The sequence below is a fragment of the Falco peregrinus genome, chromosome 8 (genome assembly GCF_023634155.1).
Source record: "Falco peregrinus isolate bFalPer1 chromosome 8, bFalPer1.pri, whole genome shotgun sequence".
NCBI classification, from domain to species: domain Eukaryota; kingdom Metazoa; phylum Chordata; class Aves; order Falconiformes; family Falconidae; genus Falco; species Falco peregrinus.
In genome coordinates, this window is record NC_073728.1 from 41061031 (window position 1) to 41087067 (window position 26037).

Here is a 26037-nt window from a genome sequence, read left to right on the forward strand (position 1 = left end):
ATCTTAATAGAATCTCCATCCCACCCACCCCAGTCCTCAAAATGAGTTTATTTGTTGCTGCAGTAGTTTTCTGGAATCTTAGGAATTGAATAAGTCTGGTAAGTTCTGGAGGAAGAACAAGATAAAGGCAGTGGAAGCAGAGACAAATAAGGTACCAGTGAGACCTCTGACTTTCACAGCCTTCATATCCTTTTCCAAGCAGATTCAGGACATTACACGCAGAAAGTGTCTAACAAGAAGAGGTAACACTAGTCTGCAGCCAGCTTGGCACCTTGGAACAGCTTGTTGGTACAAGAAGGGAGGAAGAGCCCTGGTGGGATTGATGTGGGCTGCTGTAGAATTGCAGCCACAGAGAGGCTGAGGCAAATGGAAATGCGTGACTGTAAAGTTCCCTGGTCAGATGATCTTCAGCCCATTGTGGAATCCAGCTGCTCTGAGGCTGACAAGGTAATTGAAGCCTGGGCCCCCTCTTCTGAACTGCTGAGCTTTTACACAAAAAGCTTTTATGTGGAATTACAGTTAGCTGCCTTCTACTGGAGAGAGAGCTATTCTCTAGCATGTGGATTTTATTTTTTTTTTTAAATGGTGATCTAAGTGGATGGCCTCAAGCCTGGGAAGGATGGACTAGATGGAGGCATGAAATTTAACTTCTGTGGGCAGAAACTTCTGTTCGTGCTCTGGGTTCCCTACTGATTTGCTTAGGGCAGCGCTCTGCTTTATGGTTAGGAGTCCCATGGTTCTCCCCTGACTGTACAGGCAACTTGGGTACCTAAGTTCATGGTGTTACCAATCTTGGTATCTCTGTAGAAATAACACTATAGTCAAATAAACAAGAGAAGAAAGAAAAAGCAGTTGGAATGTTACATCCACCTTAAATGTACATTACTGTTAAGTATATTCAAGATGAAGGTGGGTGTTCATTTGTTTTCCAAGGGAGCTTTTGATATAAGGGAGGTAGCTCATGAAAGCCTGGGATTCCCTGTATTGTCTCAAAATCATCAGTGTTGCTGCTCCTTGTAGGACAGAATAAACCACTACTCCTAAGAGTGCTACACAGAAGAGCTGAGTCACTGTTAACTGTTTGTCCACTGATTTACCAAGTATCTGTTGGCTGTGTTGACTACCTGTAGGTAGTCCCCAAAATAAGAAGCAAACAATTTTTCTTCTCATTTTCAACCCTCGCATGAGTCTTAGTGATACAGTTTTTCATGTACTTATTTAAGTATTCATTAACCACTGCAGAAAAGAAATACCTTGAACAGGCAAGACATGAGAATTCTCCCATCACTTTTTTTTGCAATTGTGAAGCTTTGGTGTTCTTCTGGACTACCAGGAGAATTTATTGCTGAATGAATTCCTCAGTTGTGACAAGAGAAACACCTGTCTCTGCCTGAGCAGAAGCACTCCACTATCAAAGACAACATCTGGCAGTAGCAGCCCTTAAACTTCTGTTTATGACTTCCCTTTCTGTGTAAGGTACTCCAAACACAACTTTGGAAGTTCTCTTGAGAAAGTAACATCAGTGGAATGGAGATTGTGGGCTCTCTTAAACAAAAGGCAGCACTGGAAATATATCGTCATTCTGTCCATTCCCTTAAGAGGCTTCTTTTTTACTATTAAAGAAATGTATTTTTGATGTTGAGGTGTGGGGTTTTTTTCCAGTAAGTAGGAGCAGAAAGTTACATATGAGCACATATATAACTTAATCTCAACACTTTAAGATATGCTTAATTCTTTTATGTTCTCCCAGAAGTGTCCTAAGAATGAAAAGTATTAGACTGGAGGATTCAGAAATGCATTTAGGGATGCTTTTGAGGCTGAGTACCTTTAACTTGTCTTGTCTTCTGTTGAGCCTGCTGGCCAGCTGCTTCACATCAAATCCAGCAAAGTGATTGGTAAAGGTACTTGAAACAGAAGAAGTACATTTACTAATGATAGGTAATGAAATTGTAGAACTCACTGTTTCAGAACATGTGAAAATTAAAAAATGGTCTCACAGATGGACAAATTCAGGGAACACAGTTTGTTGAGAGGTACTTAAACTTGATCTGAGTGGACCTTCCAGATCAAATAATTCCTGATTGCTGAATATTCCTGCCAAAAGCCTTTAGTTAAGCCTACAGTTACTGTTGTCTGATGCTTTTGAAGCATTCTCCTCAAAATTATATTTCTGATGGAAATTAGGCAAACCTGCTGGGTTTTTTTCCTGTGTTGTTCTTGTAGTAAGCTGGCACCTTAATACCAAAATGCTTTACCACAATTCATGAAAGGTAACTACTGTTTGAACGCATTAGTTTTCAGATCTTTTCCAAACAGGGTAAAAGTTCTAGCCTCACTGTTTGCACTTAGGAATTTTGGTACATATATGTCTTTGAGAGGGCAATGATAAAGAAGTATTCTTGCACTTAGGGTTCCCTTTCACTTCACACCTGGTCTTGTGTAACTACTGACTCCCGCTGGAAAGGGAGTGGTCCTTCCCCTCCCTAAGACAAGTTTCCACAGCCTGCCTTGTGCTGGACCCAGCAATTGTGTGGCAGGAGGGAGGGAGTTGAATCAGCAGTTATAATCTTGTGCAAAGTTCACTATGATTTCATTTACCATACCGTTTCAAAAAGTTAAATTGTAGCTCGTGTTGTAGTTATGATTCTGTAGTTACTTCTTTTGCATAGTCCTGAAAGAGTGTTCTTTAGGGCATGAAGTGAATCAGAGTGCAGGTAAGGCAGGTGCTGAACAGTCAAGTCTGTGGTGGTACATTTATAGGAAGTGCTGGGTAGTTAATCTTCTGTGTGAGTTTGTCTTATCGATCCTAGGCAGGGTTAATGTCTGAATTCTCTTCGCAGTCTGCATGTTTGAAGCATATATTGTCAGCATATTCAATATAATATACTGCTTGCTTGCTTTAAACTGGCTTATTCTGAGTGACTTTAGTCATAGTGGCAATGAAGGCATTGCAAATGATATGGGCTAGTCCAAAGTAAGTATCCTGGGTTCTTTTTAAGTTGCTTTGATGTGTTGAATCATCTACTTCTGCTCTATCATCAATGTTGCTTGAGCAAAATAGATCAAAACTAGTTTATGTCTAATAGTACAGCCTGTGACTTGTACTCAAGTATAGATTTCTTTTCCTGGTTCTAAGAATCAGGCATTTATAGCTGTTGGTTAAAAATCCTGGATTTCTTGTTAGCTCACCTAGATCATTGATGGTTTGAAAAGCTACTTCATCCTCTGTACTGCATGCAGCTATTGAGGTGGATATTCAAGGAGTTCTGTTGCCAGCTTTCTCAAAACCTTGGTTGACACAGAGTAGTCTAGGCTAGTCTTATTTTCCAAAATGCTGTGAAACCAGAAACTCAGGATAATTACTTGGTGTTAGCCCATGGTGCAGTCCAAGAGATATTTCTTTGCCTCTTACCTTAGCTGCCTCTATGTACGGTGAGTAGAATGCTATTTCTAAGGAATCCTGTGAGAAACTGGCATTATTGTAAGCAACCATGTAACTTCTGCCATCACTGAAGGTATAGATTTGGAAGTTCCGGTGAATTTGTGCTTATTAGAGAATGACATTAATAGGCAGAATTGTCGCTTCACCATCTGTTTTCTAATCTTTTCTGCAGCGTAACTGAAAAAATGTCTTTCTCCTCTCCTACTGAAAGCATCTGATATTCTGATAATTTCTTAGGAGTGTTGTTGAAGACAGCAGATGACTTGTCTGGCAGGTGCTTTCAGAGATAAACCAGTAGAGTATACCTACCACTGTCTTTGTCCTCTTACCTTTGATAGGCAGAGAGATTGATACCATTGCCTCTGGGCAGGGGAGTATGTATGGAAGACATGTTTAGGGAGCCCTGCTTGAGGTTTTCATTAACATGGAACTTCGAGTTTTAATTATCAAGTTTAAGACTGTTATTTTGTTAAGGTGTGGAGAAGCTTTTTGGTGTATACCAACATTCATGTTCTGGCTTTCACTGTGTTCTTGAATAAGAAGAATAAGGTCAAAATCGTATCTTGAGGTGCCTTCAGGATTTCAGGTCAATAGATGTCGTTTTCTTAATTGTTATCTATATTTAGAAGAGAAATTTAACTTCTATTAGCAAGTGCAGTACTTTCACCTGGAAGCTTTTGTTTTTGTTTTTTTTTCTGTCACATACATCCCTGATTCATCCACAGAATTCTGGATTTCTTTTTTCCACTCGCAGCTTGGTAAGTACTGTCAAAACCTGAGTTGTCTTTATGTAGGCACAGTGTTATTTCTTCTAGGCTATGTGGTTAATGGTTATTCCACAGAACAAGCAGAACAGTGATTCTTACCTGTGAGTGAGACTGGCTTTGCTAGGTGAATTTGGAATACCAAATGTGCATCCATGAGGTATGTGGTGAACTGCAGTTCTTTCATGCTAGGCTCCTTAGATGGAAGAGGTAGGTATTCCACGTTAGATGTCTGTAGTCTGTTGGAGTTTCCAAACAGCAAATCTTGTCTTCTGAAGGGAGCAGCAGTTCCCATAGTGGAGAGGTCACACAGGTCTGGGGGAAGAAGCCAGAATGACAGCCTTGAGCGTGATATGGCCAAGGGAGCAGGTACCTCTAAGCTATGTAGGCTGGCTGGTCTGTAGCAGTGATGGGCAGTTGGGTAGGATTACTTTAAAATATGCTTGAGTTTAGATGAATACTTTACATTAATACATCACAGTGCAGTTGCACTCTAAAAGAGTGAGTTTTTCATTCTTTTCAGAAACGTCCAAAGGTAAAATGTTCTTGAGATTTCTGGGGATATGTATTAATGGCGTACCCAGGTATTGATTCTGACATGAACAAAAAAAAACCCCACAACAAAAAACAAACAAAACAAAAAACCCCCCCCACACACCCCCAAAAAAACCCCAGATAATAAAAATTGACGTTTGTACAGCTGCAGTACAATAGCAACTGAATTTCGTTTGCTAGGTACAAACCAAAAGTAGCCTGTCTAGTTTTAGTTACTCTATAAAATTAAACACAGTAAAAACTTTTGCAGCAAAAACCAATCCCATGTTTTTGAAGATAAATAGCCAAGCTCTGAGAAAGCCTCTGTATGATCTTTCAGCACTTTAAAATTTCCTGTCTTATCTAAATACTTTTTTTAAAAAAACTTACAATATTGTGATGGAATAAATCAGATAAGCAAATTGAACAATTGGCCAGAAAATAGATTGCCTTGGTGTGGCACTACGAGGTGACTCAGTGAAATAAGAAAATAATGCTGTGGTTTATATTATTGTGTGCTCATTGCATGTGCCAGTCTAATCTGTTTTGTTTGGTGTGCTTTGCCACCAGCCTCCTGCCCCAGCAGCTTTGCAGAGCTCACCTGTTAATTCTCGTCCTCTCTTCCTGAGGAAGCAAGGAACTTAAATCATAGTATAGTAGGATATTTCTTAGAGCACCCTGTTTTCCACAGGTGTAGGAGTCTCAAAAGATGTTCAGAATATCCTTTCATATAACTGCATTCTTTAGGAGGTTAAAGTTAGAATTAAAAAAAAATAAATCTGTTGTCAGTAGGACTAAAGATAGGTAATTCTTTAAATAGATCATAGGCAAATGAACTGTAGCAATACTGCAGAGCTTTAGGATGCTAGTGCTGCATGTGCAAGAAGAATAAAACACGGGTGCTTGCCATATTCACTTCAATTAAGTGTTGATGGCTTGGGTGCGAGATAATAATATTATGGCACTTGGTGAGATAGTTGAAGTTGGCAAATGGTGAAAGATTCAGAAAAATGACCTTAAAGAATAATCTTTTTGTCAACAAATCTTGTGTTATTGAGGGGCTAAGAAATCTCAATTTAGTTTAAGAAACAGCATGATGACTGGCAGTTATCTACAATGAAAGGTGTTAGAAAGTGTAAATATTGAAAATCAGTATTTTCAGTGAATCCTGATGGTGAGATTACATACAGTGTCCATTTTTAACAAAGAAATTTAACACTGAAATTTTGAATTTGCTGTTGCATTTATCAGATTTCCTGTGGGATGTGGGGTTTTTTAAAAAGTTGTAAGCTTGATGCCAAAGTTACCAGCTGTAGTTCCTTTCTCCTAGTGGTTTAAAATGTTGTGAATTTTCAGAGCTGTTGCCTCAGGTTTGTAAGATGATGGATTTTTTTTCTGTGGGTATGTCTCTCCCAGGCTCTTGTTGAATAGTAGATCATATGAAAACTTTGGCAGAAGAGGAAACTTTAATGCAAGACGCTTTTAATAAAAAAACATTAAATCATTGCTAGTGAGTGTACAAAATCTTAAGCGAGAATTAACCAGAACTTAAGCAGAATAAACAAAGGCACACAAGGAATAGATTATTTTTATATTAAAGTATATGTATTAAAACATGTAAATATTTTATATGTCTATGTGCACCACCCCTCCAATTTATAAATTAAAAGATTAAGAGCAAGGTATTTTTTTTATAGAAAGAAAATTAAAAGGAAGTTGATTATTTATATTCTGAAGTTGTTTCTTTAAGCTAGTTTAAGAAAACTGTACAGAAAATCTTTATTGCTGCCTGCTGAGTTATAGTCGTAAATGCAGAAGAGCAAATCAGAACTTAATTCAATATTCAGAATTGCCATTTTATACCAGCAGTGCAAAAATAATTCTGTTGCTGTTTAGTAGGTTTCCTTACCAATACTTTCTTCTGTCCTGTACATCCCCAAATCCTTTATCCAGGGAACTAAGCAAATGACATTAGCTTTTTTCAAACTCAATATAGTAGGTTTGCAATCAATGATAAATATCTAATTTAAAGATAATTTAAAATGCTTTGTCATATATAAGCATATGATTTTCAAGTAAAAGTTGTTTCTGCTTGCTTAGGAGGTGATAAGATTGTAGACTAAATGTGATTAGTGTTCTTTGCAGATGTTGCTTTATATGCTTAGTCTTTCAGAAGTAAAGCAGTCTAGACTGTCTGTCTGCATTCTCCTACAGCTTTGATCTTGATTAAAACTGGTTGTATTGCATTTATCATCTTCCTTTCTTGAATGCCAGAAATATCTTAACTGGCTTTTTGTATATGTTTATACAGAAAGATGCTAAGTATCTTCTTTGAATACCATAAAAAGTACATATTTGTATATATTCAGCAAATAGCAAAAATCGGTGGCTTGTATCTTGAAAGCTTTAAAACTATGATTTGCCTTATTTCAGATACAGCAAATGTTACTCAGAATGTTAGTTAAGTTAATAAAGTTAACATTAAGTGGATTTTTTACTCCCTTCTGTTTGATATACATCTAAAGATAGGTGGTGGCTTCTTTGATCTTCTTGCTGTAGTCATCTATCTGTATTTTTTTCAGATCTGATATTAGTGATCTGTTAATGCCTGTTTTATTCTGCTAACGCAAGATTTTTCTTCCTGACCACCACCCTTGCAGCTCAGGGTGACTGAACCAAACTGCTTCAAACTGTAAAGACACATAGAGTACCTGAATACAATAAAATTTATTAGGGACTGGTGTGTGCCCACTGTATGGCACAGCGAAAGATCTGAAAGCATCTGTGTCAAATTTTTGTTTTGGTGTTAAATCTTTCACTGCTCTGGGAGGTCATCAGTTCCTCACTTGTGCACACCAAGTACAACTAGAATTATTTTTAAGGATTTTAAAGGGTTTTTTTTAAGATAATCGGATTTTCTGTTTATTTGCTTGTTTATCAATTAGAGATTGTATAGGACAGATTTGAGAACTTGATATATTTTTGGGGGTAGTTTTAAGTGAAGGTAATCCTTATAAATGCTAATAAACTACTTGATGGTCAGACAGTAAAACATTTTGGGTAGTTCCATTAAATATTAAAATAAATGGTATTTATTTTCTATTACAACTTTTGTTGTTGCCGCCACTGAGCACTTTGTGTAAGTGTTGGTTAGAGTTGTTTATGAAATGTTTGTAGCTTCGAGACCACAGTGGTGACTTAAATCTGAGTTTGGGAACATGGCTCCATATACTCATTAAGTACACAAAACGGATGGAGAAGTAACTAGACAATAAGTTAAACTATACTTAGCTGTCATAAACCACTTGTAAACACATTACAGGAGTTGTATGTTGCTCTGTACTTTGCCATTACTTAGTATTTTTTTTTCTGATCCTTAACTATACCATCCTAAAACTTTTTTAGTTTTGTGTCTTGGCAATGATGTCTGATTTTTATTTCTTTTTGTTTGATGAGTGTTTTTTATTTAGTGTCTAGTTTTAGTTCTTTAGCAGCCTTTATTATTTTTATGTTAGAACATGGTTCTCATTATGGAGATCTGTAATCTTGCCTGAATAGTGACATAGTGATCAGGGGAAAATTAATTAAAATAAGGTATTTTAATACGAGCCTCACACAGCAAATCTGGATTCCTCCTGTTTTAAAAGCATTAACCAGTACATAATTAATGTACTGGCTGAACCAGAGTTGCTGTTCCAAATGTAGGTACTTCTGTAGTTAAAAGCTGTGCAGGGCTTTCATACACATCTGGGCTTCCTGAGAGTAATTTCTTAATAAAATTCTGATAAATTATCTTAATACTTTGAATTAGCATATTGAAAAGTTAACACCAAAGATTTTTACATTTTGTAACAAATGGATTTTTAAGGCTTTCTTGCAAAATTAAATGATGCAAAACTGGCTTAATTGAACACTCAAAGGCATTTTTTTTTCCCCAGTGAATTGCATGCTATAAATGTCTTTAAATAGTTTAGGATTATTCTATGATGTCAGATGTGGGCTATACAATCAGGGTGTGTAGTACCAAAATTCAGCTTGATTGTATGCTATCAAACATGTGATTTGCTAAAACCAGAAAATCCTATAGCGGTAAGTTTTTTAATGTCGTTTTGAATACTTTTCATAGCAAACATACAGTGAAGCATGGTCCTGTTGACTTCAGTTTTACTACGCGTATGTGCATGGTTCTTAAGTGAGAATTTAATTTGATACTGTATTAAATGTCTAGATGTTTAAAGCCTTCAGTATCTTCATACTTGGAGTTCTTGTGTTTCTAAAAGGTATTTTTTCCTTTTAAGTGAGACATTGTAGAAGGACACCAAATTTCTGTTACTCATACATAACCACAAATAAGAATGCTGTTGTGTTTTTTCCTTAGTTGGATTTTTCTAAATTACTTTATGTTGGTGGATTATATGTATAATCTTCCAGATATTTTTATTTGTGTATTTTAAGGAATAGGAAGATAATTTACAGATTACTAAACTGGTGTTCACTCTGAGGGGGGAAAAATAGAGGGGTGATTCTATAACATTCCTCTAACTTTTCCGGTGTATAGGTTAAGATACAGCAATTCAGAAGCATTTTTTTTTCTGGTGCAAGAATAACAGCAATTTTCATCCACTTTGGAATTTCTTTTGAGAAGGCTTTCTGTAGAGATTAATATTTCTTTTGCTACTTTATCAAGGCCAAACTTTAGAAGCATATGCATAGTTACCTTTTTGTACACAAGAAAGTGTATTTGTTTGGGGTTAGCTCATGTATTGTTGAGCTCAGTTTCAAATATGTTGGCTTTACTTCATACCGAACATCAAAGAGCCTTAGAAGAGGCTTTTTAAATTATTTTTTTTTTCTTAAACAGTGAACATGAAAACCTATTTGTAAGTGCTTGTAGGCAGGTAAGGGAAATAAAAACCTGTATCTTGGATTACTCTTGCATTGATTTGATTCTCATGTTAGATCAGTGCTGATTTAAGGCAGCTGTTGCAGCACTCACTGCATTTAACTGTTCTAATGACAATAAATGTGCAGGTTGTCAGATACGTAGCATATTCTTAAAGCCACTACTACAGAGTTATGCTCTAGAACACGGGTAAGAGTTTTTACAAACATACTTCTAAATTGCTCCCTTTTTTAGGCAGTTATTCTTAAAGCTCTGACAACAAATACAAAATGAGTTATGGTTTAGTATCATGACTCTAATAACCTCCTTCCAGCTTTGAAATACTTTGGTTTTGAATTTGTTCTAGTTGGTGAACTTACTTTTCTGGATACAACTAGTAATAATATTAAAAGAAGTGACCAGTGGATAGCAAAATCTTCTTCATGAGAATCTTTTAATGAAGGAATTTAAAAGAATTCTGTTAATGACAATTTAAAAAAATAGAGCAGAAGAATAGTATAGTACTGAGATACGTTAAGAAATTGCTTTGTTGTTGCTTTTTCATCTTGCTGTGAATTTTAATACTTGAAACTTGTGACAGTTTACTTACATAGAAATTTGTTCTGCATAAAACCTGGCATAATAATGATTTCTAGTGAAATTCTTTAAGTTCTTGCTTTCTTGAGGGAAAGCTCACTTTTGATGTAGTATCTTTAGAGAATGGGAAGGTGATGATGGGGGTCAAAAATAATAAGAGTATTTAAATTCTAAGCATTACATACGGTGAAAATGTTTACTTCATGAAGACTCCATAAATAGTTGGACTGTGGATTTCCATGATCTTCTCTAGGAAATAAGTTCAGAACGAAGTACTTCAAACAACAGTATCTTTGCACTCTTCCACCCATCAGTTGGTAGTGCCCAGGTCAGCTCTGCTGAGGAAGGGGATTGTGGTTGATGAGAGCTGAGCTGCAGCTGAGGTGCTGCATAGCTGGAACTGCCTGTGCTGTTACATTTGGAGGTTCAGACTTAAAGAGTTGACTTGGGAGCTTGAGAGCAAGGGGAGTATGTGCTTTCCCTATCAACAGTTTTCTTGTCTATAAAAATGTGGGTTGTTTCAAGCTCCGTGAATGGGATTTTTAACATAATCTTCAGATTACAGCCTGATACAGTGAACAAAATAAGGCAGCTTGAGAGGGGACAAAGGGAAAATCCATTTGAAATGACAGCCAGTTTAGCTAGAGGTAGAGAGGCAGTTTTGCTGGATTTTTTTGAATATAGTGAATACTGATTTCAGAACATAAAGACACAAATTTTAAAATTCTTTCAATCTGGAATGGGTTTGGAATTTTATATAAAGAGAACTGGGCAGTGGAAATGGAATTAAACAGGTACAGCAAAGTTTAAGCTTATGCAGTTTGTTTTAGATAGAAGGGTTCAGCAGTCAAAAACATATTAGCATTTTTATGATGATACGTATTTACTCAGATGTGTAATGCTAGTCTGACATTTATTTAAGTTTAGTGGCTGAAGGAAGGAATTGCTTCCACTCATTTGTGCCAGTTCAGCTGTTTGTGAGGCTGTACAGCAGAGTCTGCTTTTTTGATTGCACTACAACTTAAAAATGTATTTCAAACTGCAGTCTTGCATTATGCTACTAATGTGATTTGGCAGTGATGTATCCAAACCTAAAATGCTTCTGGAGGAGTATTTCTGAACAAAACCAATATTGATTCCAGACATGTCTTTGGAAGTGTCTTAAGTATTGAATGTAGTTCTGGCCAACCTGTATAAGAAAGATGAACTTGGAAAGGCCTGCTGTTGTGCTGAGGTAGTGAAACAAAGAGGGGGACAACAATGAAAATACAGAAAGGCCCCTATATCATTGACTGTCTGGAATCAAGACTGAAGCTAAATTTGATGATTCTCCATAAATATGTTGGAGAGTTAAAATAAGGGAGGGGTAAAGAAGGGTTTCCAGCTCAGCTGAATGAGTGAACCTTGAAAGGCTTGAATCTTTTCAATACTGGTTCTTCCTTTTTGCCCACTATGTTATTCTGTTTGCCTGCATGTCCAAGGTAATCCCTCTCCCTGTTTACACAAATCTGGAACCTGTCTTTCATACTGTTTTAGCTGCCATCTGGACAAGGGCAGCTGTAGCTTGTCTGGATCTGCTGGTCAGTGTATGTGTAGCCATCAGTCAGCCAGCTAGCTACTGCCAGTCAGCTGCTGGCTGAGCCAGGCCAGACAAATAGCTTAGCAGTTTATAAGTTTTCTGGGCCAGTTTTAAGCAAAACAATACAGCTGGTGCTTTAAAAAAAAATGCACAAAAAACTGAACAAGCAAGCAAGCAAACAAACAAACAAAAAATCCCACAAAAAAAAAAAAATCACTGTGGAAGCTGGTTGTAAGTATGTTTAGGCTGGGATCTTGGTTGTAACCACAGAAAAAGTGAAGTATAGCGGTGGCAAAAGAGCTTTAATTTAAATAGGAAGCTTGATCAGCATATGAAGGATAGCTGTGTAGTGTTTTTGCTTGCAATAGCACGGAGTGGGCCACTACACCCACAGAGGGACTTGTTTGAGATCGGAGCTTAAGACAGAATCGTACTGGTCCTGTTGTCTTTTAAATAGTTATGTAAGGTCCTGAAAGACAGAAAAAGAAGTGGGGGGTAGGATGCATCGCATGGAGGAAACATCAAATGCGGAGTTGGATGCTTGCCTCATAGATGTCATGACTGTGTTTTTGTTTGACTTGGTGTGTGGTTCTGTTTACTTTCCAGTCAAACTGTTAAAAAATTTGCATTGAACTTAACTGATATGGAAGGTGAAAGGTATAATAATTTTTTGTAATTATTCTGACTTAACTCTTCTGTTTAGATTTTTTGAGGAATCAGAAGGGTTTCTCCTCACAGGGAAGAGGAAGAGACTCCTTATTTCTCATTATATATACTGGTGAAATGATGATGCTGATTGTATTCAACAGGATTCTGGAAGATGCATGAAATAAGTCGTACAGGAAAAGAACTGGAGAAAATTTTATTTATTGATCTTGTCTGTCTTAAAGTCTAATCAGATAAGGAAGTTTAAACACAAGTAAAATTCGTGTGGAGCTTTTTTGTGCTTTTTCATTAAGTGATTAATATCTTAGAATTTCCCTATGAGGTTGCAGGGGTTTCAAACTTTCATTTTAGGGAGTTCTTAAAAATGTTTCCTAATTCACAGTTGGCAAGTTCTTCCAAAGTTTCATAGCTGGGAGAAGAACTTCTACAAATACCAACCCTGAGAAAGGATCACTTTGATCAGAAATACCATAGAGGTTCACAGCCAGGTGTTATTGAGGCATTGCTCAGAGCAAGGTGAGGACTAAAAGCACTGGGCACTGGCAGTAGAGGCAGGATGGCAGCTGTGAAAAGACCACACTTTTTTAACCACTGTCTGTAGACTGATTCCCTCTTGCTGTATGGAGAATTCAGATTGTTCAGTGCAGTCTGTAGAGAGGGGGAGGTTTACTTCTACCTGTAAGCTGTCAAGATAGCATTTCTTTGACAGTAAGACTTTTTTTTTTTTTTTTTTTTTTTCCCAGTTAACAATTCTTTGTGGCCCTTATTGTATCTCTGGAAAATCTATCCTGGAGAGGGTTGTGAAGAAAAGCCAAATGTTACCTCCTGAGCTGCCCTACACATTAGATGAATGTTTGTGTAGAGGCTTGGAATGGATATTCTGGCCCTTAAGATGCAAGCAGCCTGCACTGAGACTTCTCCTGTCTGGTATGCTGCAGTGCATGTGCTGGCAGTGAAGCACTGCAGAATTCCACTTGTTTTGGAACTCTCAAATCAGATGAACAGCTATGACAGGTATCTGAGATCATTTCTGGGAAACTCACTGTCAGGCCTCAAAATAGAAATTCTGCTAGTTGCCACCACCAGCATGATAGTCATCCTTCAAAACGATTCATATCTTCCTAATCTAGTTTTGATATCCTTAGGTAGTTTATTTAGGCTTTATTCTGGGAGTATGCTTACCGGTGAAGTGCCTTATGTTTTTAGTTTAATAACTAAGTATCACTGTGGAAATGGTGTTACTCATGTGTGTAGTGGGAAATCATTCCTAGCTACTTCTTGAGCTTACCTGAGCTTCATCCAGAGACAGTTGTAGAAGATGCCACCTTAGATAGTTGGGGTACAGCAGCACCCCAATTCTCAAGTTTTCAATCTCAAAAACTGAATTGAGTTTAAATTTGGGGGTTGTTTATATAATCAAACCTGCATACAGTATTGAGGGCCAGTATTCTTGGGGGCAGTGGTGGGAAGGGACCTGTAAAGTCCCCTTCAGCTGTGCCACAGCTCTTTTTTCCTCGCTTCCTTTTAAATGTTGATTGACTCGAAATGCCTTTTCCTTTGAGGTTAGCTACTGTGATCATTTTCTGTAGTGAGTGATTTTTTGTTTGTTTGTTTGTTTGTTTGTGTTTGGGGTTTTGTGCTGGGGAGAAGAGGCTAATCTGAACTGGAAACTGAGTGTGTTTCTAGCATTAGTGCCTGTTCAGCCCTGATCTATTTTTTTCAACCTCTGAATCTTGCAGAAGTTAAACTTTCCTGGTTGAGTATTAAGCCCTTTTTGTTGTGGTAGATTTTTGCCATCTTGTAATACCTTCTCTGTTGTGTTGGGGAGGGGACAATTTGACCAGTGACATTTATAAAAGCTACCAGCATGTATGAGGCGAGTGTAGTCCCAAGGCTGTGCTTCAAAAAAACAAACAATTTAAAGAATCTTTCAAGCTTTTTCCCCCTCTCTACAAAATCATTAGACAGTAGATGAGAAAGTTTTTCTATTTTGTGCTGCTCACACCTTACAGTGACAGGAATGGCATGTTTGAACTTGAAAACATCAGCCTGTGTTTTACTGTGTTCCCTTGAAGTCAAGAAGTGTGAAAAATAGCACTTTAACTTGAAATTTCTAGAGATTCCCACAGGATGACATTTTTTATTTTCAGAGGTAGGCAACTGATGCTATAGGTACCAGTTGTGCTGTTACTGACACCTTAATTTCTCTAAAGAACATAGATGTCACCTGACCCTTTTTCACCATCTTCTGGCACATGCTTTGCTCCAAAATGATTTTGGAAAATTTGGACACCAGAGGTCTGGGGGTTTTCCCACTTCCTTAAAATCACTCTTAAATAAGATACTCAGAAGTACAAGGCAGAAAATGGAAGTTCTCTACAAAATCGTATTAATGACATTATTAATTTCTTCGAACAATAGGAAAACTGCTTGGAGGGACTGTGGAGAGTAACACATATTGCAAAAGTAATTTCAGCCTTTTTCCCTTGAGCAAGAGTTTAGCAAGATTTAGATGCCATGTTACACCTCCTTCAGTGGCCTTCTCCTGAATACTCCACATGTCACAATTGCTCCCTTAATCCCATCTTCTTGAATCACTCAGATGGAGATGCTACTTTGGGTGGTACCATGGAGTCTCAAAGTAACAACTGAACCGAGAAGTTCCTCATGTTTACTTGCATCTTTTTTCCTTGAATTGTGACCTTACCCTTTAGAGATGCTTTCCATTTGTTCTGCCACCGCCATTTCTAAAATCTCAGGTCTCTGAATATTGTAGCTCTTGGTTTAAATTAATAAGTTTAATAGTCTGTCTTAAAGATTGCTCTGGAGAAGTCATCAGAATGAATTAACAGTTTTATAGATGCACAGGTTTCTTCAGCGTGGCTAATTACTGAAGCTTGCACTTAGAAGGGTCAAGTAGCCACTTTTGCATGGTAGGGATTCACAGGTAGAGAATTTCTTCTAGCTTGAGTGTTCAGCGTGTTTTAAGGGCATCTCTCTTTTACAGGTACCAAAATCCTAGTTCTTTCATTTGATTGTATCTAGTTTTGTGTTGTAGGTCATGTGTGGATAGTATTTTGTAATCCGAAGTGGTGTTTCTGTTCAAGAAATTGTGTAAGTTGCATGATACCGAAGTCTGCCAAATCTCTTTTACTAGAACTACAGTATTTCCATGCCTTTAAATATTAAGTGGAACTTAACTGTAAAAATTGGGTGTTCATGAGATTAAGAAGTCAAATCATTTTGGCCCATTGCTTGCACCCTGAAGAGAAAGAGTCATCTACTTAAGCCACATACAGAGTTCTTCAAGTGTGTATTAATTCTGTAGGTCACCTCAGAAAGACTGATGAATTGTGCACTGGCTGTTTAATGTCAGAAAAAATTAATGAATGGTCCAACTCCACCTTCCATCACCAGAGCACCAGCCTTTGTATCTGTGAGAAAAAGAGTGGTTGAATACCATGCATGCTCTCTGATCGCTTGTTTCCAAAATGTAATTGAAATACATGGATTACCTGATGCTGTTTCAGAAAGTTTCTTGGAACCAGGAGTGATACCTAACAGTTTTTGAGTTGCCTAACTTCAGAAGCAGATGAATGGTTTGATATATTTGGTACACGGAATAGAATCTGTATTCACACTCACTGTAATTTTTTTTTATTTTTTATATATATATATATAAAAATATCATCACATGGTTATAGCAGCTGACTCTTTAAGTATTATTTTCCATACTGTAAATCCAGAAGACACTTTTTCTAGCAGAAAAATCTTTGGATCTTGTTGCCGTCTAGCGAACAAGGAGTTACAAGGAGTTTTTAATGCTATAGAAAGTGGAGTGGTGGTATTCTTCTCCCTTCTCTTTCCCCCTCCTTTCTCAGGTATGTTTCTTATTTATAGATGACATCATCCTCCATAGTTTCCACTATATTTAGGAACCTATGCTTTTAAGACTTAGTAAAGTGCCATTAGGTAGATAATTCTTCAGTTTTTTCAGCCCTGGATCCTTCCTCTGGCAAGCTCTTTTTCAGAAGTGTTCATCTTAGCTACAGAATTTAATACTTCCATGACAGGCTCATCCATACAAGTTTTCCATTTTGGCAAAGCGTAAACTGCAGAACAGTTGCATTATTTTTGGAGCATATGATGAAATACCTAAGCAAATACAGGTTTCCTCATACTCTGCCCTCTCCCCGCCTCAATCATACTGTAATCCTAAAGATTTGAAGTTTAATGTTGAGTTGCAAAGTGATTTATTTATTTTTTATTTATTTTAAAATACCCTTTTAGGAAAAGAAACAAGCCTTTCAGAATGTCAGGTCAATCTTTAAATTTTCAAGATTACCCTTTTAGCCTCTTGAAAGATAGTAAGTCTCGAAGACTTCTGCGCAGAGGTGCAGCACTTTGGTGGCATTTCTCCATTCTTTGCCAATGACTTTTTGATTAAGTACAATGCAGGCTTGGTGAAACATGCTGAAAAGCAGAATGATAATGAGAAACTCTAGTCTGAAAAGATATACATCTTCTATATAAGGCAGTGTGACAACAGTTCAGGTGATTTGTTACTTTACTCTTTTTATTTATCTTCTTCCTGATTGTTGCATTGCTTAAGGTAATGGATGTTGTGTTTGGATTTAATGATTTTTTTTTTTGGCCCAGTTTGTATGAAGTACAGTCCTTGCTTGACCTGCAAGCATTGAGAACAATGATAATAGGAGTAATAATTGCTTAAAGAGTAATAAAATGTGGTTTGGGACATATTGGTATGTTTAAGGAGGATCGAATAGGTCCTTTCTGTTGTCACTCGGTTTCATTTATTAGGTTGAAAATAACCTCTTTATTTTTCCTTTGAAAAATGTTCCCCTGGGTGTTACAGAAAAAAAAACACAGAATGATAAAAAGCCTGCTTCCTGCTTGCAGAAGTATCAAAGCTGGGTCTTTTTAGTATATATTTGTAGTGTGTTCTTAAATATATTTGTGGGTTAGAAAGTGTGTGAACACCATGGAAACAAATAGAATAATATATATGGACAAGCACTTGAAAAAGATACCTGTACAGTAACTAGAGTTTTTTCCAAGGCGCTATTTCTATTTATGCCACATTTTCTGTTATTTTTTGTTCCTCTAAAACAGTGTATTACAGTTCAGATTCTTTCACTGAATGGGCCGTCCTGTCTGCTGAGTAACTCACGGTGTCCAGTCCCTGTGGTGCTTCAGGCCATTCTGCCTAACTAGTTTATTCTAATAAACTACTCCATTCCTTTTCTGTTTGTGGACCTCGGTGCTCAGAATGAGTTCAAATTAATCTCAGACATGGTACAATTTGAGTATCCTTTCTACTGTAAGTATAGGTAGCAGCCAGACTGAACTTTACCCTTTCATTCTTGTAATACACTAAGTTTTCTAGGGAACAGCAAAAAAGAAGTGCCATTCTATCACATGAATATTATTGCATATAAATCCTTACCAATACTGTCATTAGTGCATCTAATAAAATCAGGTTCAAGTGCAGCGTAATGACTGGATGGGTTGTGCAGACGTGAAATACAGATGTGAGCACTCCTTCCAGACTTCATTGTTCCCGTTTGCATCTCAGAAATGTTCAATGGAGAAGTCTGTAGTTCTTCTAGTGCTGGAAGACATGCAGAAATAAGTTTGAAATTTTATTTGTAGTTCCCTTCTAGTTAAGGATGTGGTAGGCACGTGTTGGGAGTGCCCATCAGAGCAATCTACGTACATAGACTGGCTTTCAGAAGACTTGGTGGGTTTTTTTCCATGCTGATGTTCTAGATCTCAGTGCCATCAAACTAATCTTTGTAGCCTTTTCAACAGTTTTCACGCTTTCAGCTTAAAAATTTTGCTATATTTCACAAACCAGCAAGGAATCACAGGTTCATCTTCCCTTTGACTGATAGCCTTTGTATCTCTGCATGGTGTCACTAACCGAGTATGTTCCAAAAGCATTTTTGGGAAGGGGGGGGGGGGGGGGGGGGGATTTGTCTGTTTTGAAGACTTCTCAGGAAATGGGGGATATGATCATGTTTCAGCTTCTTTATTGAAAACGTCAGGAAGCCATTCCTGACCGTTACAGGCCAATATGGTTGTGTTGCTCAGCTTCAGGTTTGCTAAATAAACATAGATGATAAACTCCCAGAAGTTTCTCTCTTTTGTTTTCCTCTCTGGGTGTAATGTAGTGTTGTCTGTAATAAAGAATTCCTATTTCATCCAGTATTTCTTTCCAATAATCCCTTTCAAAATTAAGGCTATGTTAGTATAGTCCTTCTTATTAGTTATGCAGAGTTCATTGCCTGTTTGGTTGGTTGGGTTTTTTTTAATAAAAATAAATAATTAAAAAAAGAGAGAAAAGGCAAAAAAACCCCCAACAACAGACTGGCTAGATTTTTTTCAGGCATTGACATAGTCTTTCTTCTTGAAAACGCAGCAGCCAGTCCTTCAAATTCTTACTAAGGTGAGGTTTTCCAGACTGCACATGTGCACTCTTAATAAAATTGCTTTCTGTACTGCTAACAATTACATGGTATCCTGTATTATCAGCAGTTCAGAAGTTCACTAGCAAATGTTACTTTTCTTACTGCAGCTGTTGTGGGTGAACACAAGCGTATAGTGATACAGCAGCACACTAACTGCAACATGATAATGGCATATATAAAATGTGATCTGTCTTAGCATGCCAAAACTAATATTTTATACTTGAACGTTCTTTGCTTTTTTCAATGTGTTTTTCTCTTGGAAGCTTTTAGACTTTAAGTTCTGTCCATGGGATACTGCTTCTGGTTTGCTCGTGGCTTCTTTCAACAGCAGCATTTTGCCTTTTGAGATTCATTAGGAAATTTCCTGAGGACCTGACAATTTCATATGAAAACAGTTTGTCAGCACTCGGAGTGGGTATAGAGGTTTCATTAAGGACATGCTATGCCTGAACTGGGACCCAAATAAATTTGCTTTTCCTGTAAACGCCAGCTGCCCTTCTCCTCCAAGAGTCTGATTCCCGTGGAGGGGGTGGCAGAGCTGGTTATAAGCAGATGCTTCCTTTATGCAGCAGGCTCAGGGCTGCTGCCTTTGTGTGGTTCCTCTTCTCTTCTTCCTTTGCTTCTACCATATTCCTGTTTTTCTGCTTCGAAAGGTTAATCTAAGGTTGTCCTGGTATGTCCGTACATCAGTTTAGTCTGGCCAGACCTATTGCAAATATCCCCTCAGCCCCTCAAGAAGGTATTAAGGTTAGATGCTCTAGTCAGATCCAAAGTCACTAAACCAATGCTGTGATTGCTGGCCAGTTGGATAGGTTGAACTGGTTCAGAGCTTTAATGGATAAGAAAACCTGACCATAGAGAAGACATGTAAGAACAATATTTGTGCAAAGTTAATTTTCCTGTAGTTTCTGAATTTTATCAAATTCAGCTTGTCTGTGGTCCTTCAAAGCTAGGCTTGGCAGCAGAAGAAAAGGAATGGCACGTATGAGAGAAATCCAGGACTTCTGCTTTATTGCACTGACAGAACCAAATTGTTCAATCTGTTGCCTCATCTGTTTCTTGCCATAGCTGGGAGTTGTAAAGGTCAGGCCATCGCAGCACAAAGAATATAATAGTTAACATGCTGCATCTCGCAGTGTTACCAGCTGGCTAGTGCATTTCTCCCATTGAACATCCAGGCTCTTTCCCAAAACGCATAAGCAGCATCCTCTGCCTATTTTGGGAATGCGTCAAAGTCAAAAGTTTCTGAAGGTGGTAATGTGGGATGGCCAGTATGATCAGCGCTGTGCTTGACCCTGCTGTCCTGTGCTGCACTTCAAGAAGGCTGAAGTGACTTTTTTCAGTTTGAATAATTCTGATCACCCTGAGAGGCGCAGCTTTTTTGGTCCATGTACAGTGGGGTCTGTTTGCTGAGGAAACTTTAACTTACTGTCAGTGGTGTGTGTTGGAGGAGGTGTTAGTGATGGAAGCCTCTACCAGTCACCCCAACCCCCACCTCCTACCACTGTTGGGTAGAGTGCCTGCATGACAAATATTTCATCCCACAAAAGAAGTCAGGGTTATAGCTACTCTGCTTGTTACACCCTCGTGTAGGAGAATAAGTGTGGGTATGGCTACAAGGAAATAGCTGGTGTACCAAAATTATTTTGAATATATGTGAATAAAGGAGGTAATGAGTGGTACAAATAAATATGTATGAAACTGCTGTGGAAGACCTTTTCTGTTTAAATCTATCTTCAGCATGATGTGTAATGTAGCTCTCTTTCTTGAAAATATTAGATGGGTGCACAGACAAAGTGAATGTGCTTTGTCATCCTCCTGACCCTTCCTCAATTTTGAAGTGAGTCATCTGACTCTGTAGCTCTTCAATCTCCCTCTCTGGTTTTCTGTGGTTTTAATACATGTTAAATAATGAAACTTTCATGAAGATTAATGACACGCTTTTGACAGTATTTGACAAGATAACAACAGAAATAAAAGCCAGTTACTACTCCCTTCCAGTATTTTGTTAACAGTTTTGCATCCTAACAAACCTTTACCTTTGTGGAGACCAGATTGGTGCTTCTTATCACTTTTAAAACTGTGAAGATAGCTCCACTTTGAGGTGCCTCAGCCTGTTAATTTTTGCTGGGTTTTGCTGTAGGTTGTCAGGAGGCATTGATGAATCAATTACACTTGTAATTTAGAAGACAAAATTAAATTCTAAAGTTCAGAAACTTTTATTTTTAATACTGCTGGGATGACTGAAAAATAGAAATCGCATGATATCAGGATAGGTTAGCTAGTCTGGTGGTGTGTCCTGCTTTACCAGTGTGTTTAATAGAGGCTGCACCAGTGTTTTGGCTTCCAAACACGGCTTGGCTTTGGCCTGAAATATGCACATTAGCCATTGTGGTTGGTCCCACTGTGTGTGCTGGGCACAAGCTGTGGGAAGGGGAGACACGGCCCTGGGCCTTCCGAGAGCGGCAGCACTTGGTTATTGAGTTACGGCAAAGATCTAATGTCTTTTATGTTGCAGCTGATTGCCTGGGTGGGAAGACACAGCAAAAAAACAGCGCTGACCTTGGAGATTGGGGCCCGTGCCCTCACACCTATTGGTCTCAATTCCAGTTGCTCACTTGGCAAATCAGGGTGACACAAAAGATACTGTTTCAGCACAGTGTGCCTTCTGCTGCAGTGCTTTGTGTTAAGGAAGCTACATTGTGGATGAAAGCTAAGGGGAAAGATGTTGATGGTTTAAAACTGAATTTATGAGTTGGATTTAGGTTTCTAAGATGCACTAGCTGCTTTTTTGGCACCTGTAAGAAGGTAAGAGACAAAAATGCCTTTTGGTAAACTCTACTAGCTAAAACTTCTTGTTTGGGTAATATTGTAACTAAATCTTTACTGTTCATTATTTTACATTTTCTCTGCTATTGCTCTTCAGAGAGGAGTATTGCCGTAACTTGTTTTTTATTTCTTCAAATCTTGATAAGTTATCCAAGTCACTGTCTGACTGAACAGAAGATCTTTGTTTTGTGTTTCAACACTTACTTGGAATGCTTGTGAACATTAAATGTTTTCTTTCTTTAAGGGAGAGGGCATATTGATGCAAGTGGTGTATGATATTTTAGTACATCCTGGTTTTGTTCATATACCTCATCCTTCAGAGTGCCATTTAATTGTGATTTACTTTTCATTCCTGAAAGGTGCCATACTTGGCAGATCAGAAACACAAGAGTGTATCTACTACAATGCTAATTGGGAAAAAGATAAAACAAATCGCAGTGGTATTGAACCTTGTTATGGTGATAAAGATAAAAGACGACACTGTTTTGCTACATGGAAGAATATTTCTGGATCAATTGAAATTGTGAAGCAAGGTTGCTGGCTAGATGACATCAATTGTTATGACAGGTAAGTGAGTTTTCCTATAAATTTTAAATTTATTTGTAATTTTAAACTGTTTTGCCTGTCTGTGACTTATACATCCTCACATCTGCAAACAGTACTTGAGCCAAATGATAATTCAGTAGTCTATGAATAGTTATCTTGGTTTTAGATGCACACATAATCATAGTCTTTTTTTTCTCATTTACCTGTGTTTAGGGACCGGACTTCATCGAAGTACGTTGTCTTTTTTGCAGAATAACATGGTTTACGTTCTTTTGTTTACTTACTGTATATCAAAAACCAGGTGTTTAATTTATTCTTTTTTAGGCCATTAATAATACATTTTCTAATGACTTGTTATTGTCAAACAATGTAAATATAGTTTTTGAAACCAGAATGCAAAATTCTGTAGTTCACTATTGCAAAGTCTTTGGAGTAGGAAAGTCAGCACTTCACATCTGCTCCTTACTTAAACATGTAAGTATTTTGCTGATTTATTATAAAGCTCACCTCAGTGGCAGCTCTAAGAGACATCAAGTATTCTAAAATTCCAGTCATTTTTTTTTATAACAGATGGTGTAGCAAGTACCCATGAGCAGTAACAGCAGGACTTGGGGTTTGTTAGATACTGGCTGAATAAAGGTCATGACTCTCTTAAGAAATGGTATTATAGTTCTTTGAAGTATTATACTAAGTTTTATTTGACCAAAGTGGTTCTTGTTTTGAAAGGGAGAGAATTAAGAAAATAAATGCATAATAGATCTTCATTTAAAATGTATTTAGAGATTATTTTTAAAATTTTCCTTTTATGTTTCTTAAATGGTGAGTGAGTAGAAGAAATCATTTCTACCAAACAGTTTCCCCACACAATAGGATTTTTTTTTTCCTTTAATGAAAGGTTAAAGCTAAGTTAAACAGTAGTTCTGGTTTATCTCTTCCTCAGAGAAGTAGTGAAGCATCTACAAGCTTGCTTGCACAGCATGACTGAGATTCGGCTATGCTGGAAGTCGAAGGACAATTTCAAAGAAATCTTATTTGTTGCTACTAGTAATTATTAACTTTATGTCACTCAGGATGGGGGAAAATACTTTTTGTTTGTTTAGGGTTTTTTTAATCTGTTCCTAGTTGTAGGTTTGCAGTAGTGGGGGCATTTACAATTTCCAAACCAAGCTCATTTCCACTAAATGTTTAACTTCTAGGACAGAAGTAAAATTTTTCAGTGTTGAAGGAGAAATAGGTTCTGTAGCATTGTAATACTACTAGTTCCACACATATCTTTGAATAGTCTAAAAAACCCTGATATTAAAATCTCCCTTGAGTGGGGAGAAAAGAAAAAAAGAAAAGAAGTTGGAAGAAGAAATAAATGTAGGAAAGGATGGTAAGGAAATAGTTGAAAATGGAGTAAAAAATCTTCTGGCTCTAAGACTTCATTAATTGTAACTTGTCATAAGAATGCATGCTGCCACGTTTTTCTAAAACACCCATTAAACAAAATCTTATCTCTGGGAGTGAAGAGTGGTTTACTAAACAAGGAGTTACAGTATGATGAATTCCACACAGCAGCAAAATAAGAACATCAAAGAGTAAATGTTTTGTGGAAATTACAGTACAGTGTAATTTTAATAGCTGGTTATATAAAATAACCCAAATTTTTGAAGGTGAACCTAAAACTTTTTTGACAGTTTTTAGCTGTATTTAGAATCACCAATTATTTTTGCAGGATTTTCAAATTCTTCTCTTTGTGCTGTCAAGTTGTCTCCTGCGTGATGCCAGTTTTTCTTTGCTGACTGGAATAGTTTCAGCTTATTTGTTAATAGAACTTCTTTCCTGCGGTTAATTCATTGAGTGAAATAAGCCCTGTCCCAGAGCATAATGTAAGCAGGGGAAATTGTAGAAATCGTATCTTTTTTTCCAAAAGTAAAATAAATAATTTAGAAATTCTCCTTCCCACTTACCTCCAACCCATGCAACCCTGTACTGAGAGTTTATGGTTAAACACAAGCTGTTTGATCATTTGTTTGTCCTGTTTAAATCTAGATCATGAGCTGCTCTTCAGTATCCTGTTGGTGGTTTTCTTTTGACTTTGTCTTAAAAACAGCAAAAAAGTGCGGTTTTGATTGTACTATGCTTCATTGCAGTACAAGATAACAAAATTTTGTTTCTTTACATTTAATTCTTATTTGGGTAGTATTTTGTCCTGAATGATTTAATGAAGGTCACTTTAAATTTTAAATATGTGTGTTTTCTCTTGAACAAAAAAAACCCCAAATAGACAACAAAAACCCCCAACAACTTGGGATTAATGAGTTTTTTTTATCATTATCTTTTATAGGAATGATTGCATCGAGAAGAAGGACAGCCCTGAAGTGTTTTTCTGCTGTTGTGAAGGCAACATGTGTAATGAACGCTTTTTCTATTTTCCAGAAATGGAAGTCACGCAACGTAAGTCAGCCTAACGCATTTATCAAGGAGCTGCTTAGCAGAATTCAAAAATACTTAATATTGTGCACGTTCAGGACATAAGACTTTTCAAAATGTTGTGGTCAGTTTTTCCTGCCGGAAGGTTTCCAATTCCCAGATGATAGAGCGCTGTGTGCGTTCACATAAAGAGCCTAGAAAATTGCCAGTTCATTTCTTCAGTTTTGAAAGGTCTACTAGAAGTAATTTTAAATTGATAAAAGATATTTCAGCTCTTTTCTAAGGGTGAGAAGGAGGGATAATCTGCAATAATTGGCTGTTTTAATATACAGAGGTTACTGTCAAATCTTACCTTAATTGTATAGTTAAACTTCTGTAAGTGTCTATAAATTATTGGGCTAAAAGCCGTATCATCCGTGTATACATGTACCAGCCCGTGAACACTCCTCCTCTTGAAACAATGCTCTCACTATTTCCTTAAACTAATTGGATCTTTGAATTTCTCTTGACACACTAACCTTTAAAAAGGGGGGAAGAATTTCCTCTCAGGTTACAAAGAAAGTCAGATAGCCAGACTTAACAAATAATTGTTTTAAAAAACAATAACTAAAAGATTATTTGATTGTTCTTGCGTATCTTCTTCCAGTCAAGAGCCTAATTGTTGTTGGAAAACTGATGTTAATAACCGAACTGAAAACAGCAAAAGTCTTCTACCAAATAGCCAGAGGAAGTTGTTTATGAAATTAAATAACATTTTCTATGAGATTAAAATAGCCTTTGACCCAAGAGATATTCTTGTCATTTTAGCAGTATCACTGACAAAGGCAGTAATCAACATTCTTCACTCAGGAAACTTTTTTGCCCCAGGGGCCTGTCACTGTCCCTGCGTGTGCCAGCTGCCCCAGAAACAGGGTTTCTCTGGAGTCTTTCTTGAGGTCGTGTGGGAGTGTCTTCAAGCTAGACAACCTTTACTTTCAGCAAATCAACCGTGCATAGAAACATTGACAGATCTTTTTTCTGGCCTGTTCTTCTTATTAATGACACCTTATTATACACATTCCAAAGACTAAATCTCTGTATTTTTTTTTCATTCATTAGGTACTGCGTTATTGCCATCTTTTAAAAATGCAAACACCTCTTACACACTGTAGATAGACAGAGCTTAGAAGCACAAAAAAATTAGATGTGCTGATGTGTGAATCCGGGGATCTAAGTTACTTCTGTGCTTTTCAAAGTACTGCCCTTTTAAATATGTGCCTGTATTTTTACAGTATGCTATTTAATTAAGTATT

The 26037-nt window shown here is 37.3% G+C and overlaps 1 protein-coding gene across 5 annotated transcripts in view; it reads left to right on the top strand.

Moving 5' to 3' along the window:
• Positions 1-26037, top strand: part of ACVR2A (activin A receptor type 2A) — a 71326-nt gene that overhangs the window by 16296 nt on the left and 28993 nt on the right. For 4 of the 5 annotated variants that reach the window (XM_027793855.2, XM_055811885.1, XM_055811886.1 and 1 more), the window contains 2 exons: positions 22144-22351; positions 24660-24769. In XM_027793855.2, coding sequence (XP_027649656.1) covers positions 22144-22351; positions 24660-24769 — 318 coding nt within the window. Of the gene's footprint in view, positions 1-21473; positions 21764-22143; positions 22352-24659; positions 24770-26037 lie in introns of all 5 variants that reach the window. The other variant, XM_055811888.1, reaches the window with a different exon arrangement.